At 48.3% G+C, this 13,579-nt stretch overlaps 2 protein-coding genes across 2 annotated transcripts; one reads left to right on the plus strand and one right to left on the minus strand.

Moving 5' to 3' along the window:
* The first annotated feature begins 66 nt into the window (after nucleotides 1-66).
* LOC118851137 (protein PET100 homolog, mitochondrial) lies at nucleotides 67-7,798 on the plus strand. Its single transcript, XM_036760670.1, has 4 exons — nucleotides 67-136; nucleotides 6,307-6,393; nucleotides 6,871-6,903; nucleotides 7,301-7,798. Exons 1-4 carry the CDS (start codon nucleotides 110-112, stop codon nucleotides 7,376-7,378), a joined length of 225 nt encoding a protein of 74 aa, XP_036616565.1. The 5' UTR covers nucleotides 67-109; the 3' UTR covers nucleotides 7,379-7,798.
* Nucleotides 7,799-7,872: 74 nt separating this feature from the next.
* On the minus strand, nucleotides 7,873-13,228 carry PCP2 (Purkinje cell protein 2). The gene is made up of 5 exons (XM_036760675.1): nucleotides 13,208-13,228; nucleotides 11,222-11,389; nucleotides 9,262-9,376; nucleotides 8,749-8,903; nucleotides 7,873-7,992 (listed from the first exon to the last, which is right to left on the minus strand). The coding sequence occupies exons 1-5, from the start codon at nucleotides 13,226-13,228 to the stop codon at nucleotides 7,873-7,875; spliced, it is 579 nt and encodes a 192-aa protein (XP_036616570.1).
* Nucleotides 13,229-13,579: the final 351 nt, after the last annotated feature.

The following is a 13,579-nucleotide window of genomic DNA, read 5'->3' on the forward strand; positions in this document are numbered from 1 at the left end:
AGCATCCAGGCTCGAGCTTTAGCCAATGAATGTGCGTGTTGCTGCGGAGTCTGGCTTTGGGCGGATGTGGCTTCAGAGACTGGCGGAAGCAACCGTCGGACCCAACAGGATGGGGGTGAAGCTGGAGGTCTTTCGGGTCAGTGCTGGGAGCCGGGGCCGTGTGGGACAGTCTTTGTCGGGGTCCGTGTCGGGGGCAGGTAGGGGCCTTTGGGGACGGAATTTAGAGGCTGAACAAGAATCCCCTGTTGACACCTCCCAAACACACACCCCCATTCTTTGACTGCCCCTTCCCCGTCTCCTGGTTAGGCAGCGTTGCGCGATGTGGACCTTAAAGCTGCCTCTTCAGAATCCTTCCGAGGCTCTTTAGTTTGCCACTGGGGCTTTTCGCGTGACAGCCCTTCGCACACTTGAACCCAGCAGCCCTCTTCTCTCCCCAATCTACTTCTGCTCTCCCCAGCTTTCTCTTCTCCCGGCTAAACACCCCGAGTTCCTTCAACCAACCTTCGAGTGATAGGAACTCAGGAACCTTCACCTTGGGGTCACCTTCCTCTTGTCACTCCGTGATCTTAAACTGTGGTGCCCAGAGCTGAACAGACTCCAAATTGACAACTGATCTATGGTGATGATGACGACGACCACGATGATGTATTTATATAGTGCTTTAACGGTTTGCAAAGTACATTACAAGTATCTTATTTTATTCTTACGAGGAAGGGAGCAAGCATCTATTAAGCGCCTAATATGTGCTAAGTGCTTTGCAAATAGTAGCTCATTTAATCAACAATTCTGGGGTGCAGGTGCTGTTTTTTACCCTCTTTTTACAGATGAAGAAACAGACTTAGGGAGGTTAAGCGACTTGCCCAGGGTCATAGTAAGTGTCTGAGGTGGGATTTGTGCCCTGAGTCCACTCTAAAGACTGCACTAGGAGACAGTGGTATTATCACCTCCTTATTTTGGAAACTAAGATGGGGATTGTGCTAGATCTGTGATTTCATAGGTATAGGAAGCCCCCAGGAGGGGCTCCTATCATTGCTGGTCAGCACCTTCTCATTGATCTGTGATCACAGAGAGTGGCATTGCATGGACAGATTAAATGATTTACCCAGGGTCACTCAGTCAGCATGTGTTAAAGGCTGAACTTGAATCCACATCTTCCCAGCTCCAAAGCTAACTTTCTGTCCACTGTACCTCACTCTCTCTCACCTTATTTCTTTAACTCTCTTAACATCTTCCCAGGATGGTATTAGTTTTTTTTTTTTTTGATGACTACATCCTACTACTAACTTATATTAAGTTCACTAAACACATCTAGTTTTTTTTCCTCAAACTTCCATTGAGTTCAACCTCATCCTATGCTTGTGAAGCTGAATATTTTTTTAACCCAAGTCTAAGACTTTACATTTGTCCATATTGAATTTTATCTTATGAGGCTTAGCTCAGTGTTCTTGCATGTCAAGATCTTTTTGGATCCTAACCTTGTCATATAGTATTTTAACTATTCTTATCTAGTTCTCAGTTATGTGTCATCTACAAACTTGATGAGCATGCTATCTGTTCCTTTATTCAAGTATTTAGTTAAAAATGCTGACTAGCCCAGAGTGTAGCATAGGTCCTTGGGCCACTCAGGCCACTTCACCGAGACCTTGTTTATTGACATTGAACCCCTAATGACTACTCTTTGAGTCTAGTCTTTCAACTAGTTTTAAATCTATCTGAGTGTATTATAGGGCAGCTAAATGGCACAGTGGTTGGAATGCTGGACCTAGACTTAGGAAGACTCCTCTTCCTGAGTTCAAATCTGGCCTCGGACACATACTAGCTATGTGACCCTGGGCAAGTCATTTAACTCTGGTTGCCTCAGTTTCTTTATCTGTTAAATGAGCTGGAGAAGGAAATGGCAAACCACTCCATTATTTTTGCCAAGAAAACCCCAAATATGGTCGCAAGGAGTTGGATATAACTGATCAACAACATATTGTATTATAGTCTAGTCCATGTCTTCCCATGTTTTCCACAAGAATAGGATAAGATACTTTATGAGATACTTTGTTAAGATCCAAGTTAACTATATTTACAATTTAAGCTATTAATAACTCTTTCAGAAAAGAAAATAAAGTTAGTCTGGTCTGACCTGTCCTTGATGAAACTGAATTGGCTCTTTTTAATCACTGCTTCCTTTTCTGGGTGGTTCCTAACCATCCTTTCACCGTTGCATTTTAGAATTTCCCCAAGAATTGAAGTCAAGCTTAGCAGCTTATAATTTACAGGTTTTCTTCTCTTCCTTGATGAAAAGTGGCTTTTTGAACTTGTTAGGGGATGTTATGTAGGGGAATCCTGTTAAGGTATGAGCTGAGCTGGATTTATTCTGAGGTTCTTGCCAGCTCCAAGATTCTTGGTTTTGAATAGTCTAGAAGTCTGGAAGGGAGTAAATAAGATAAGTTTGGAAAGGCAGAATGACCCAAGAGCGGAGAGGGTCTTTCTTGTCAAGCAGAGTAGTTTGAGCTTTACTTGGTATCTTCGGTAGCAGATCTGTGTGGAAGGAGGATTATTCCAAAAGTGTTGTGAAGGATAGTTTAGAGGCAGGGAAAGAATGGAATCTGAAATTCAATTCAGTTCTACAAGTATTTACTGAATACCTGCTGAGTACATGCTAGTTGGTGCTAGGATACAAAGACAAGGATAATCCAGTGCCTGCCTTCAAGCAGGGAGCAGGATAGATAAGGAAATACAAAATGTGTACAGTAACAATGGGCAGCATTAATAATTGGAGGAAGCAGGAAAGTTCTGGAGGTGGTGACGCTTGAGCCAAGCACTGAAGGAAGATGGGGATGTTGAGGTACAGAGGAGATGGCAGAATCTTCCAGGTGTGGGAGATGTGGAAAGAGGAGACAGAATTTCATTCGTGGGGAGCATCAACTAGACCAGGATGGCTGGAGGGTAAAGTGGGTGAGGGGGAATAATGTGAAAGGTTATAATATGGACATTTGAAGGGAGACATTAGAGCCAGATTGGGGAGAGCTTCAAATGCCAAACAGAAGAGTTAGGATTTTATCCCAGGAACAATAGGGAGCCACTCACGCTTTTTCAGCTTGGGGAGTTTCAGTGGTTCCCTGTTGATTCTGAAACAATATGGTATAGTGCATAAAGAGCTAGATTCAGAGATAGGCAGACCTGGGTTCAAGTCTAGCCTCAGTTACTAGCTGTATGGCGTGGGGCAAATCACTTCTCTGGGTGGGTGCCCTATGCTTTAAGAATATGAAGCTGGTAACTACGTGGAGGATGGATTGTAGGGGAGGAGATTGGAGGCAAGGAGGCCAATTAGGAGGCTATTGCAGTAGTTCAGCAGAAGGCAATGAAGGACTTGCCAGGGTGGTGGAAGTGTGAGCAGAAAGAAAGGAATAATATTAACAATAATAATAATGATAACTGACACTAACATAGGGCTTACTACGTGCAAGGCACTGTGCTAAGTGCTTTTCAGTTATTATCTCAATGTATCCTCACAGCAATCCTGAGAGGTAGGTGCTGTTATCCCCATTTTACAGTTGAGGAAACTGAGGCTGAGAGTACATGACTTGCCCAGGATCACACAGCTAAGAAGTGTTTGAGGTCAAATTTGAACTCAGGTCTTTCTGACTCCAGCCCTGGCACTGTGTTCCCTGTATCAGGTAGCTGCCTCATGTTGCAATCAACAGGAAGTGGTGAGGTAAATAGTTAAATGTAATCCCAAAGAAATTTATATTCTATTAAGGTTACTTTGTATCTATCCTCTATATGGATCTTGTATATATCTCTTTATGCACATGTTTTCCCCTTACATGACATTAGAAGGTAAGCTTCATGAGGGCAGGGGCGATTTTCACTTTGTTTTTATTCCCAGTACTTAGTACAGTGCTGGCGCATAGTGGGTGTTTAATAAAGGCTGGTGGATTGATGCAGTGGAAAAGGCACTCAACTCACAGATAAAAAACACCCAAGCTCAGATCCTAGCTCTGTCACCATCTTTCTGACCTTGGGCAATGATGATTGACAAATTTCACTTTAGTCTTTGCCAAGTGCTGTTGGGACACTTGCCCTGTGAGGTGAGTAATGTGATTATCATTGTGCGTATTTTTCAGAGGAGGAGATCGAGGTTCTGACAGCCTTCGTGACTTTGCCTGTGATGAGCCACAAAACCTTAGTTTCCTCCTCTGTAAAATTCAGCTAATTTGCACCACGGGGTTATTGTGATCAAGGGCTTGATAGGCTTTAATTTGTTGTTGTTCAGTTGTTTCAGTTGTGTCTGACTGAAGTTTGGAGTTTTCTTGGCAAAGGTACCAGGGTGGTTTACCATCTCCTTCTCCAGCTTATTTTACAGATGAGGAAACTGAGGCAAACAGGGTGAAGTGACTTGCTCTGGGTCATACAGCTAGTGAGTGTCTGAGATCAGATTTGAACTCAGGTCTTCCTGACTCCAGGCCTGGTGCTCTATCTACTGCACCACTTCACTGCTTTTGGTAGACTTTAAAACGCTGTAGAAGTATGAGCTTCTGTCGTCATTAAGGAAGATTGTTCTGGCAATGGTAGAAAGGTCTTTCTCGGGAGAATGAGAGTGATAAGAGCTGTTTGGTTATTGTAGTTGTTCAGGTGGGACTGGGCTGGAGCAGTGTCAGTGAGACCAGAAAAGGGAGGAGGAAGATTCTTTCTAAGTGTATGGCAGAGATGGAATCAATAGGACTTGGGATCTGATTGTATATTTGAGGTAAGTGAAAGGAAGGGTCAGAGAGAGCCCCCAGGTTATGGACTTGAGAAACTGAGAGAATAGCTAATACTGGCCAGTGCCCCAGAGAAGTAATGAAGTCCCAAAAAAAGGTGGGAGGGAAGATAGTAAGGTAAATTTTAAACATGTCAAATTTGGTGTGCCGGCTGGACATGCAGGTGGCAATGTCCTTAAGGCAGCTGGAAAGGTGGGTCTGGAGCTCAGAGCTAGAGTTGCAGATTTAGGGATCATCTGCATAGGGGAAGTAGTTGAAGTCTTGGAGTGAATGAGATTGCCAAAGAAGAAAGCCCAGGACGGATCCTTGGGAGAAACCCCATTAAGAGGTTTTGTAAAGTGAAGAGAAAGAAAAAAGTGATCAAAGAGGCAGGAGAATCCAGAGGGTGTAGAGTTGTCCCAGCCCTGCTGGACCTCAATTTCCCCATGTGTAAAATAAAGGAGGTTGGACCAGGTGGCCTCTGAAGTCTTCCAGCTCTAAAGCTGGGACCCTGGGGTCTCTGGAGCAGCCAAAGCTCTGTAACCTGGGGTCCCGGATAGATTTCTGGGTGTGGTGAATTTGGACCCCCCTGACATTTTTATTTTTGCTATTTTCCCTCCCCACTATTTTAATTTCCTTCAGTGATTTAAATGCATTGTTCTGAGAAGGGCTTCATATGTTTCACTAGACTGCTAGAAGGCATCATGGCACAAAATGGTTAAGACCTCTTGGTGTATAGGTCAAAAACACCACCTAGAGAAGACAAGGAGGAAAGGGACTGAGAAGAGTCCATTGGTGACTGTGGAGAGGGCCATTTCAGGAGAGTGGTGGGGGTCACACTGAACTGCATAGGGGTTCACTTCACCACATTTGAGGTGCCTGTTGTGTGCTAGGCTCTGAGCACAGCCCTGGGGATAAAAAGGCAAAAACAATGTCCCTGCCCTCTTGAGGTGTGTGTGTGTGTGTGTGTGTGTGTGTGTGTGTGTGTGTGTGTGTGTGTGTGTGTGTGTCTTCTACACAGATAATTAGAGAGGGAGAGGGAGTCAAGAAAGGCTGCAGGGAGAGATGGTAAAGACTTGGAGGAACTCAGCCTAGGTATATTCCAAAGGGCTTTTATTTCTCAAAATATATTTGTGGCTGAAGATATATTTTTAAAAACTAGTAAGAACAAGAAATTTCATAAGCATAGTCCAACATGGCTTTAAAAGGCTAAAGATAAATTTCAATTACGTGGAAAATAATGTAGCAAACTGATTTCTAAAGTGAAAAATGGTGATTTAAGATTTTACTTTCCAAAATAGGAAAATCCATGTTTCAGTCTGAAATTCTTCAAAATGAGCATGGTTTTATATACAGTTGTTCATTAATCTTGAGAAGTGATGTCTAAGCTAGCTGTGTGCTTCCTAGTTGGCGTGCCATGGAGGCAAGTCCAGGGCCACTCAATCTCCCCCGCCATGGGGGAATGATTATTATTATCATTTTTAAAAATTTCATTCTCGTTTGAATGAAAGACTTCTGTAGGTGACTTTGAAGCAGTGAGGAGACGTGCCCTTCATTCTCTGTCCCTTTATAGATGATGCTGTATCTCACCTTCCCAGTGGCCATGTTCTGGGTCTCTAACCAGGCTGAATATTTTGAGGAATACGTCATCCAGCGCAAGGTATTCCAGGGGCTCAGGAAAGAGATGTGCCCCACTGGGGAGAGAATATACCTCGCTGTCCACATTCTGTGGCCTCAGAAGCCAAGGCTTCCCCAGATGATGGTTGTACCTAGTGGGGCATTGAGGTCCCCTTGGATTGGGAGTCTGGCTCTGCTTTTTACTTACCGTATGGCTTTCCCACTCTTGCCATTTCTACAACGAGAGGGCTGATTCCTTGATGTCTGAGGTCCTTTCTAGCTTTGATATTCAGTGCCAATCACACCCTCCACCATGTTCATCTAAGTAGCAGTAAGGACCAGAGGCAAGATGTAGCAAGAGCTCCCCATGGGAGGGTTGGGGGTCCTGAGAGGGCTCCTTTGCCTAGACGGGGACGCTGTTCTTCCTTTCTCTCCTCGCTCTGCAGGGGTAGGAGTGGGGGATGCCAAGCCTGTTCCTGGTTCTCTCCCTCTTCTCCAGTAACAACTTCTCTTTTTGCAGCGGGAGATCTTCCCTCCGGAGCGAGAAGACCAGGTGAAGCCTTGACTCTCCCCCATCATATGTGGGGAGAGGAATGATTGGATTGGGATGGCAGTGGGAAATATCTCTAGGGTCTGTCTCTGCCCTCACTTGGGGTAGGTGAAAGCCTAGTTTCAGGTAAGAATTCCTGCACTCAGACTCCTACTGTGGGCTCAGGAAAAGCTGGAGTACCCTTAGGAAGGAACAGGTGAGAGACAGGTTCTGGGTATGGAAGGCCATAGCCTAGGAAGGAGCACCCAGCCCATGGGGGTTGGAGGGGTTTGGCTGGGGGTTCTACTCTTCTCCCCCCCTGCCAAATATTCCACATTGGAGTTGGGCTGGGTTCTAGGGATTCTGGGCCAAGGATATAACTGTGTATTGTCTTCTGACATTCTGCCCCAACCCGCATTAGCGTCAGGAGCTAGAAGACTTCAAGGAGCGAATGCGGAAGCAGCGTGAGGAGAGGTTACTCCGAACTGCTGAGCAGTGACTTGGGATTTATCTGGAAATCAGTGCGCCCCTGTCTCTCCCCTCAAAGCCTGGCTGCTGCACAGCAGATGTAGAGGGTTGGGAGGTAGGACTCTTCCAAGGGGCCTCCTTCCATCCCTGCCTTCTGATGAGGAACTCTGGAGGCCACATCCCCCCCTGCTCAGCCGCTGGTTCCCCCATGGACCTGGAGAAGTTTTATGGCCTCGAGATCTCTCTTGCCCTGGACTGGCTTGTCAAATGCATGACTCAGACTCACAGTAACCCCATGCCCTTCCCCATTTTGGTCCCTGCCTTTCAGGATCTACCCGGGAGCCATTCAGGGATCAGTATCTGATTCCAGAGAGAGTTGAGAGTGAGCCATATAGTCTTCCACCCTAATTCTTTAATCCAATGACAATAACAACTCAGTCTGACCCCTCACTCAGTGTATGTGAAAGCCTTTTATTTGGTGATGTGGGACTGGTAGGGTGCGGGAGCCAAGTCAGGCTCTAGCCCTCAGGGGCCAGTGGTTTGGGGATGGGGGCTGCTATTCCTTCGGAAGCTGAGGGCAGACGGGTCTTGAGGAACCAGTAGGGGATGGTGGCTGCGATTCCCAGCTCCTTGCTGTACCCCATCCTGTAGGGACAAGGAGAAGGACCAGTTTAAGGGGTGCTCCTCTGGGAAGCAGAGGCACGTCTGATCTGGCAGGGGCCATAGAGAGTCTAGTCCCCTCATTTTACATGTTGGGAAATTGATGCCTACAGAGAAATGAGGACTTGCCCAAGGTTATGTATTTGGGTCGTGACTTCCAGAGCTCTTTCTGCTCTGCCATCCTGCCTCCCAGGCCCACTTTCCTCCTGGTCCAGCCTCAGTAAAAGCAGAAACAAGCAGGAACCTTTCCTCCTAGAACAGGACTTTGCTATTGTGTCTGCATGATTGAGGAAGGCAGTGAAGCCTCTTCCTTGCCCCTCCGGGTCTTCTGAACCTGAGAGAAACCCCCAGCTTGGAAATTGATTAATGGCTTCATGGGAAGGAGGGATAAGGGCGTGGGGACTGAAGTAGAGGCTAATGAATGGAGTTGAGGGAAATGTCTTGGTTCTTGGGGTCCAGGATGTCTGGTTTCTGTCCCCAGAGAGTCCCCTTCTGTGGGACTGGGATGCCCATGGTTAAGAGTGGGAAGACCAGAGATTAAGAGGTGGAGGAGAGGAAGTAGAGTCCCCCAGCACCCCCCCCAAACCAAACCAAATGCCTTTCCCATTCTTCCTTCCCAGAGTTCAGGGGCTGAACTGCTGAATGCATTTAGGACCTGGGCAGTCTGCTTCCCAGCTTTCCCCCTGCCAACTCAAGAACATGCTTTCCCTTCCCAGTCGCCCTCATGGGGTAGCCCTGTACCTTAGGGGCCACAGACTGGAAACCAGGCAGGTAGTTGATGCTGACACGTTGGTCATCCATACGACGTCCCTGGGTGTGGGCCACCATGTCCATCAGGTTATCCATCTCCGGAGGAGCAATGGGGCTAGGGCTGGGGCTACGGCTTCGGCTACTCTCTGGGGGAAGAGGACAAAAGGGGGGCAGGATAGAGACTTTGGGTTCAGGTGTGAGTGCTCTGTGGGATGTTGGGACCAGCTGCAACAGCTCCAGCTGTGGAGGGAGTCTGGGAAGGCAGATGCCTGGGGTGGGCTGGGAGAAGGAGACCAAAAGCCTGTTGAGGTGCCCAGAGCACCCCAGTCATGCAGGAAATAAACCTGGAGCCTTGGAGAAACACACAAGAACCTTATTCTAATTATAAGAGGGCTCCCTGGGCACACAGTTACACAAATTCACACTCATAGGAATGGACACAGATACATTTGCATGCATCCAAGTTCATGTGATACAGACTTTCACCCTTCTGGATCCACTCACTGTTGGGAGGCCCCTGGCCTGGCTCAGTCTGCAGGGGGCAGCGCTGCTCCTCCATCCGAGCACCCTGGACGTGGCTTAGCAGGTTGAAGAATCCATCCTCCTCTGGGGTCCCTGCCTGAGGCAGTGAGGACTGAGGTTAGCCCTGGCACCAGCATCCTCCAGTCCTGAGAGCCTTCTCTCCACTAGGGCTCCTAGATCTAGTGCCAGAAGGGGCCTCAGAGGCCATTGGGTTCAACCCCCTCATTTTTCAGATGAGGAAACTCAGGCACAGAGAGGTTAGGTGATATCCAAGGTCCCAGTAGTGTCTGAGTCAAGATTTGACCCTATGTCTCCCTGATCCTTCCTGGCTGTTTTTATTCCACCTCCCTGCCAAACCTCTTGACTTCTGACATTACGTGGGATCACATGGGGAGATGGAGCTGAGAGCTCTTCTTGTGTCCTCCTCCCCCCATTAGACCAGAGGAGTCTCTGGTGCTTCTCCTACTGCCCCCTGCCCCAGCTTTGCTTACTTTCCCTGCTACCCTCCGCCCAAAATGAGGAGGGTTTCAGAGCACCTCCGTCACACCCACCATGCTCCACAGGTCTTGGCCTAGCCCCCAGCCCCTTTCTCTGCGTTCCAGGTTCTGGGCTCTTGCTCTTCATTCCTTTCCCAAGTCTAGGTTTCTAGTTCTCTCCCAGGTCTATGAGGGAGGGCAGGGATACCTTTTTGCCTCCACCTCCATAAACAAGAAAGAAAACGCTTTTTTCCTCCCCTACCCTAGTGATGATGGTTGGTGACCCTCTGCCACCCTGCCCATCTTACCATGCTCTGAAGCTTCACTGCCTGCTCTCTGGCATGAGAATCCGGTGTGAATGATATAAATGGCCTGCCATCCTGCACTGTCCCCACTCCTACCTCTGCCCCCAGGGACCCCCAAATCAGGATAGTTCTGGCTACAGCCATGTGGCTGCAGCTGGCTCTGGGGAGAGGCATCTGTTTAGAGCTAACTCCAATGGCCTAGTTCAGGCTGAAGGAAGTGTTTGGGAACAAGTTACTCCCTTGGAAGAGTCAAACTCTACCCCCTCCCCTGTTCCTGGATTGCCTCTGCACCCCCTCCCCATGACTTTGTGGCCCTTTCACCTTAACTAGGGCCTTGCACCCAGGTATTCCTTTCCATCCTCCTCCCTCCCCCTCAAACTGGAAACTGGGTCATTGGCCTCCTTTTTGGCTCTGAGCCTTTGGAGACGCTAGCCTTGTTAATGAGATACCTGCTAATTAGAGTTATGTTAGTACAATGGGAGATCTGAGATGTGTCAGGACTTGGAGATCACGAGGGAGCCAGGTGGGGTGGGAAAATGGGGGAGCTGCTCTGGTGTCTGCCTCCTAGGCTACGAATCCCCCAGACCCTCCTGACCAGAATGGGGTCCCCTGTTTACCTCACTGGGAGGACTTGAATCTGCTTCTTTCTCCTCTTTGTCCTCCAGCTCAGCCATCAGACTGGATCCCTAGGTGATCCCTCACTAGACCCCTTTCTCCCTGTAGTGTATTCCCGCTTCTGCTGAGTTCTGCCTCCAGACCCACTGCAGATGCCTGATTCCAGCTCCTACTGTTGCTCTTGGCATCTGGAATAGGACTTTTAAAGGGTGGGGGAACACCCACGATCCTCCACCAAGCCCCAAATCCTAGACTCCATCTGGGAGTCCCCCCCTCTCCATCTGCTCCCACCCAGACTAAGCCCCATAAAGATCATCCAGATAATTGTTTTCGTGGAACTACACTGGGTGCTGGGTGGGGGTGGGGTGCCCAGGCCTCCTCCCTCTCCCCCAACTTCATCTCACTCCCAGGGTTCTGGCCCTCCCTTGATCACAACATATGATTTCCACATTCTTGACCTGTAGCTCTCCTCCCAATCTCACCTGTGCCATGCACACTGCAGAGTCATAGGATCCATACCCTTCCCCCTACCCCAACAACTCTCACCTGGGCCAGCTGGGTCTGGGAGCAGGCATACTGAAGGTTCAAGGTAGGGTCTCCCAGACAACTGGGGGGCAGGGCTCCATAGGGAGAGGCCAAGCGGCAGAGAGCACGGAGAAGGCAGAGACCACGGAGCCCACGGCTTTGGCCCCTTGGGCGGTACTCATAACCTGTCTGTAGGGGAGAGGGGCTAGAGACCATGCTCCTCACTTCACCAGAGGCCTCCCCAGCCTCAGCTCTCCTAACTGGTACCTGGGAATTCATCCTTTCTGGATAGCTAGGGATCAGGACCTTCTCACAAAGCGCCTTTTTTGTTGTGTGAGGAGATTTGGGAGTCAAGGCATCCTCCCTTGCTTCATGGCTCCCCACTCACCACCCCAAACAATGTCTCCTCTCTCTTCTGTCCACTTGTCCAAAGATGTGGATGGACCTGTCTGGCCAGACTGGTATTGGTTGGCTCAGTCAGTCTCCTTGGTAATGTTTCCTCAGGGAATGGGATTATTGTCCTCCCAGGAGGGGTCTTTACCTCCTTACATACCCACAAGGGCCTTATTACCAGCTCTACATAGCCTTTGGGTCCAGGCTTTGGGGTGGTTACTACAGTAACACTCTCCATCTGGGGCCAGATTTGGCTAGGGGAGGAGCAGGAGCTGGAGGTTTTATTCTCCCCAAGATCCCCACCCCTGGTCTTCAAAATCTCATTCCCCAAATTCCCCCATTTAGAACTGGAGTCGGGGTGGGGAGTGAAGTCTTGGATCAGATCCCTCCATAGAAAAAGGGGTTCATGAATGATGTCTTAGAGTGTTGGAGGTGATGTTAGGGAAGAGCAGTACGTCGTGACCCTTTCATTGTCTACATCATTTTTTGACACAAGTTTCCTGGGGATGGAGAAACATGATACATAATCATGGCCTGCCCCCAATACACACACACTCCTCCCAGGTGACAAATTCCTCCATCTCCCCCCATTCTGGTGATACCATGGCAGGTGTCTGGAGTTCTGACCACACTGATCCCTCCTCAGGAGAGAGGAGGTTTTGGAGCCCCCACCGTAAGGGGGTTAGAATGTGTGACTGTGTTTCTATATGTGTCATAAACTAGGAGGGACCTGAATATCTTATTCAATCCCCTCATTTTAAGGAGGAGGAAACAGCCCCAGAGAGTGGCAAGGGGCTTATCTGTGCATATAATACATGCATCCCTGTGTTCTTTGCCTATGTAAGCATTCACTAGTGAATGTAGAACTGTGCCACTGTGTCTGTCCTTGAGCCAGTGTGGCCTCAAGAGGCAGTAGAACTAATGAAGCTTGCTATCTGCTTCCTAACAGAGAGATAATCGACTCGGGGCAGAATGAGAATTTTTTTGGATGTGGCCAACGAGCGAATTAGTTTTGCTTGGCTGCATATTTGTTACAAGGGTTTTGTTTTGTTTTTCCCAATGGGAAGGTGGTGGTGGAGGGTGAAGAAATGAGTTTGTTAATTGAAAAAAAAAAACCCTTTTTTTTTTTAAAGGAGGAAGTACAGTGGGACGACTATAGTATTGGGGCTGGAGTCAGGAAGAGCTAGGTTTGCCTTCCACCTGTGACACGCACCTGCTGTATGACTCTGGGCGAGTCTCTTAATGTCCTTAAACTAATAAGAGGATTGGGGGGTGTTTGAGTACCGGCAATACGGGGTTTGTATGTGTGTTTGTGTAGGGGTGGAAGGGCACAGTAACTCTACTGGCAGAGTGGAGAGAGTTGGTTGCAATCAGGAAGATATGGACCCTAGTCTTGCCTCAGCCGAATAGCGGCTGCGTGACCCTGGCCCAATCCCCAAGCCTCTCATTTCTCGAGGCAACTCTCTGACTGTAATAATTACGAACTTTCAGGTAGCACCCGTAAGGTTTCCAAGTGGCAGATTCCCTATACCAATGAAATCAGCGAGGAAAGAAAGGAGGGAATGGGGGAGGGAGGAAGGAAGAACAGACCTAACTAACCGGGTTGATACTCACCAGCTGGGTTATGCGACCCATGGAGAAGTCATTGGTCTCTTCTGAGCCAGTAGCGATAATAGCGGTTGCAAACTTTGACGCCCTTTGTAAATGACGTATTATCAGGTGAATTTGTGACTGTCTCTGTATGCGTGTGAGCCCCTGGGTACTCAAGCATCTTTTTGTGTAATTAATATAATCCTAGTAATCGCTAACGCATAGCGCCTTAAGGTTTGCGAAGTACTTTACAGATAACTCACAACTCTGGGAGGTAGGCGCTGTTATTATCCCCATATTACGGATGGGAAAACTATTAACAGGAGTGTTAGCTATAACGGACACGAGTGCTGCAGGCGCCACGGAGCCCCGGCCCATCTTTCCTTGTCACTTTCC

Source organism: Trichosurus vulpecula, chromosome 1, assembly GCF_011100635.1.
Source record: "Trichosurus vulpecula isolate mTriVul1 chromosome 1, mTriVul1.pri, whole genome shotgun sequence".
In the NCBI taxonomy this organism is placed as follows: domain Eukaryota; kingdom Metazoa; phylum Chordata; class Mammalia; order Diprotodontia; family Phalangeridae; genus Trichosurus; species Trichosurus vulpecula.

Excerpts from the sequence above, each read along its gene's own strand:
- LOC118851137 (XM_036760670.1), top strand. The coding sequence starts at position 110 with ATGGGGGTGAAGCTGGAGGTCTTTCGG. Across the intron at positions 137-6,306 it reads TGAAGCTGGAGGTCTTTCGG|ATGATGCTGTATCTCACCTT; the intron begins GTCAGTGCTGGG and ends GTCCCTTTATAG. Across the intron at positions 6,394-6,870 it reads AATACGTCATCCAGCGCAAG|CGGGAGATCTTCCCTCCGGA; the intron begins GTATTCCAGGGG and ends CTCTTTTTGCAG.
- PCP2 (XM_036760675.1), bottom strand. The coding sequence starts at position 13,228 with ATGGGTCGCATAACCCAGCTG. Across the intron at positions 11,390-13,207 it reads TGGGTCGCATAACCCAGCTG|ACAGGTTATGAGTACCGCCC; the intron begins GTGAGTATCAAC and ends TCTCCCCTACAG. Across the intron at positions 9,377-11,221 it reads CCCAGACCCAGCTGGCCCAG|GCAGGGACCCCAGAGGAGGA; the intron begins GTGAGAGTTGTT and ends TCACTGCCTCAG.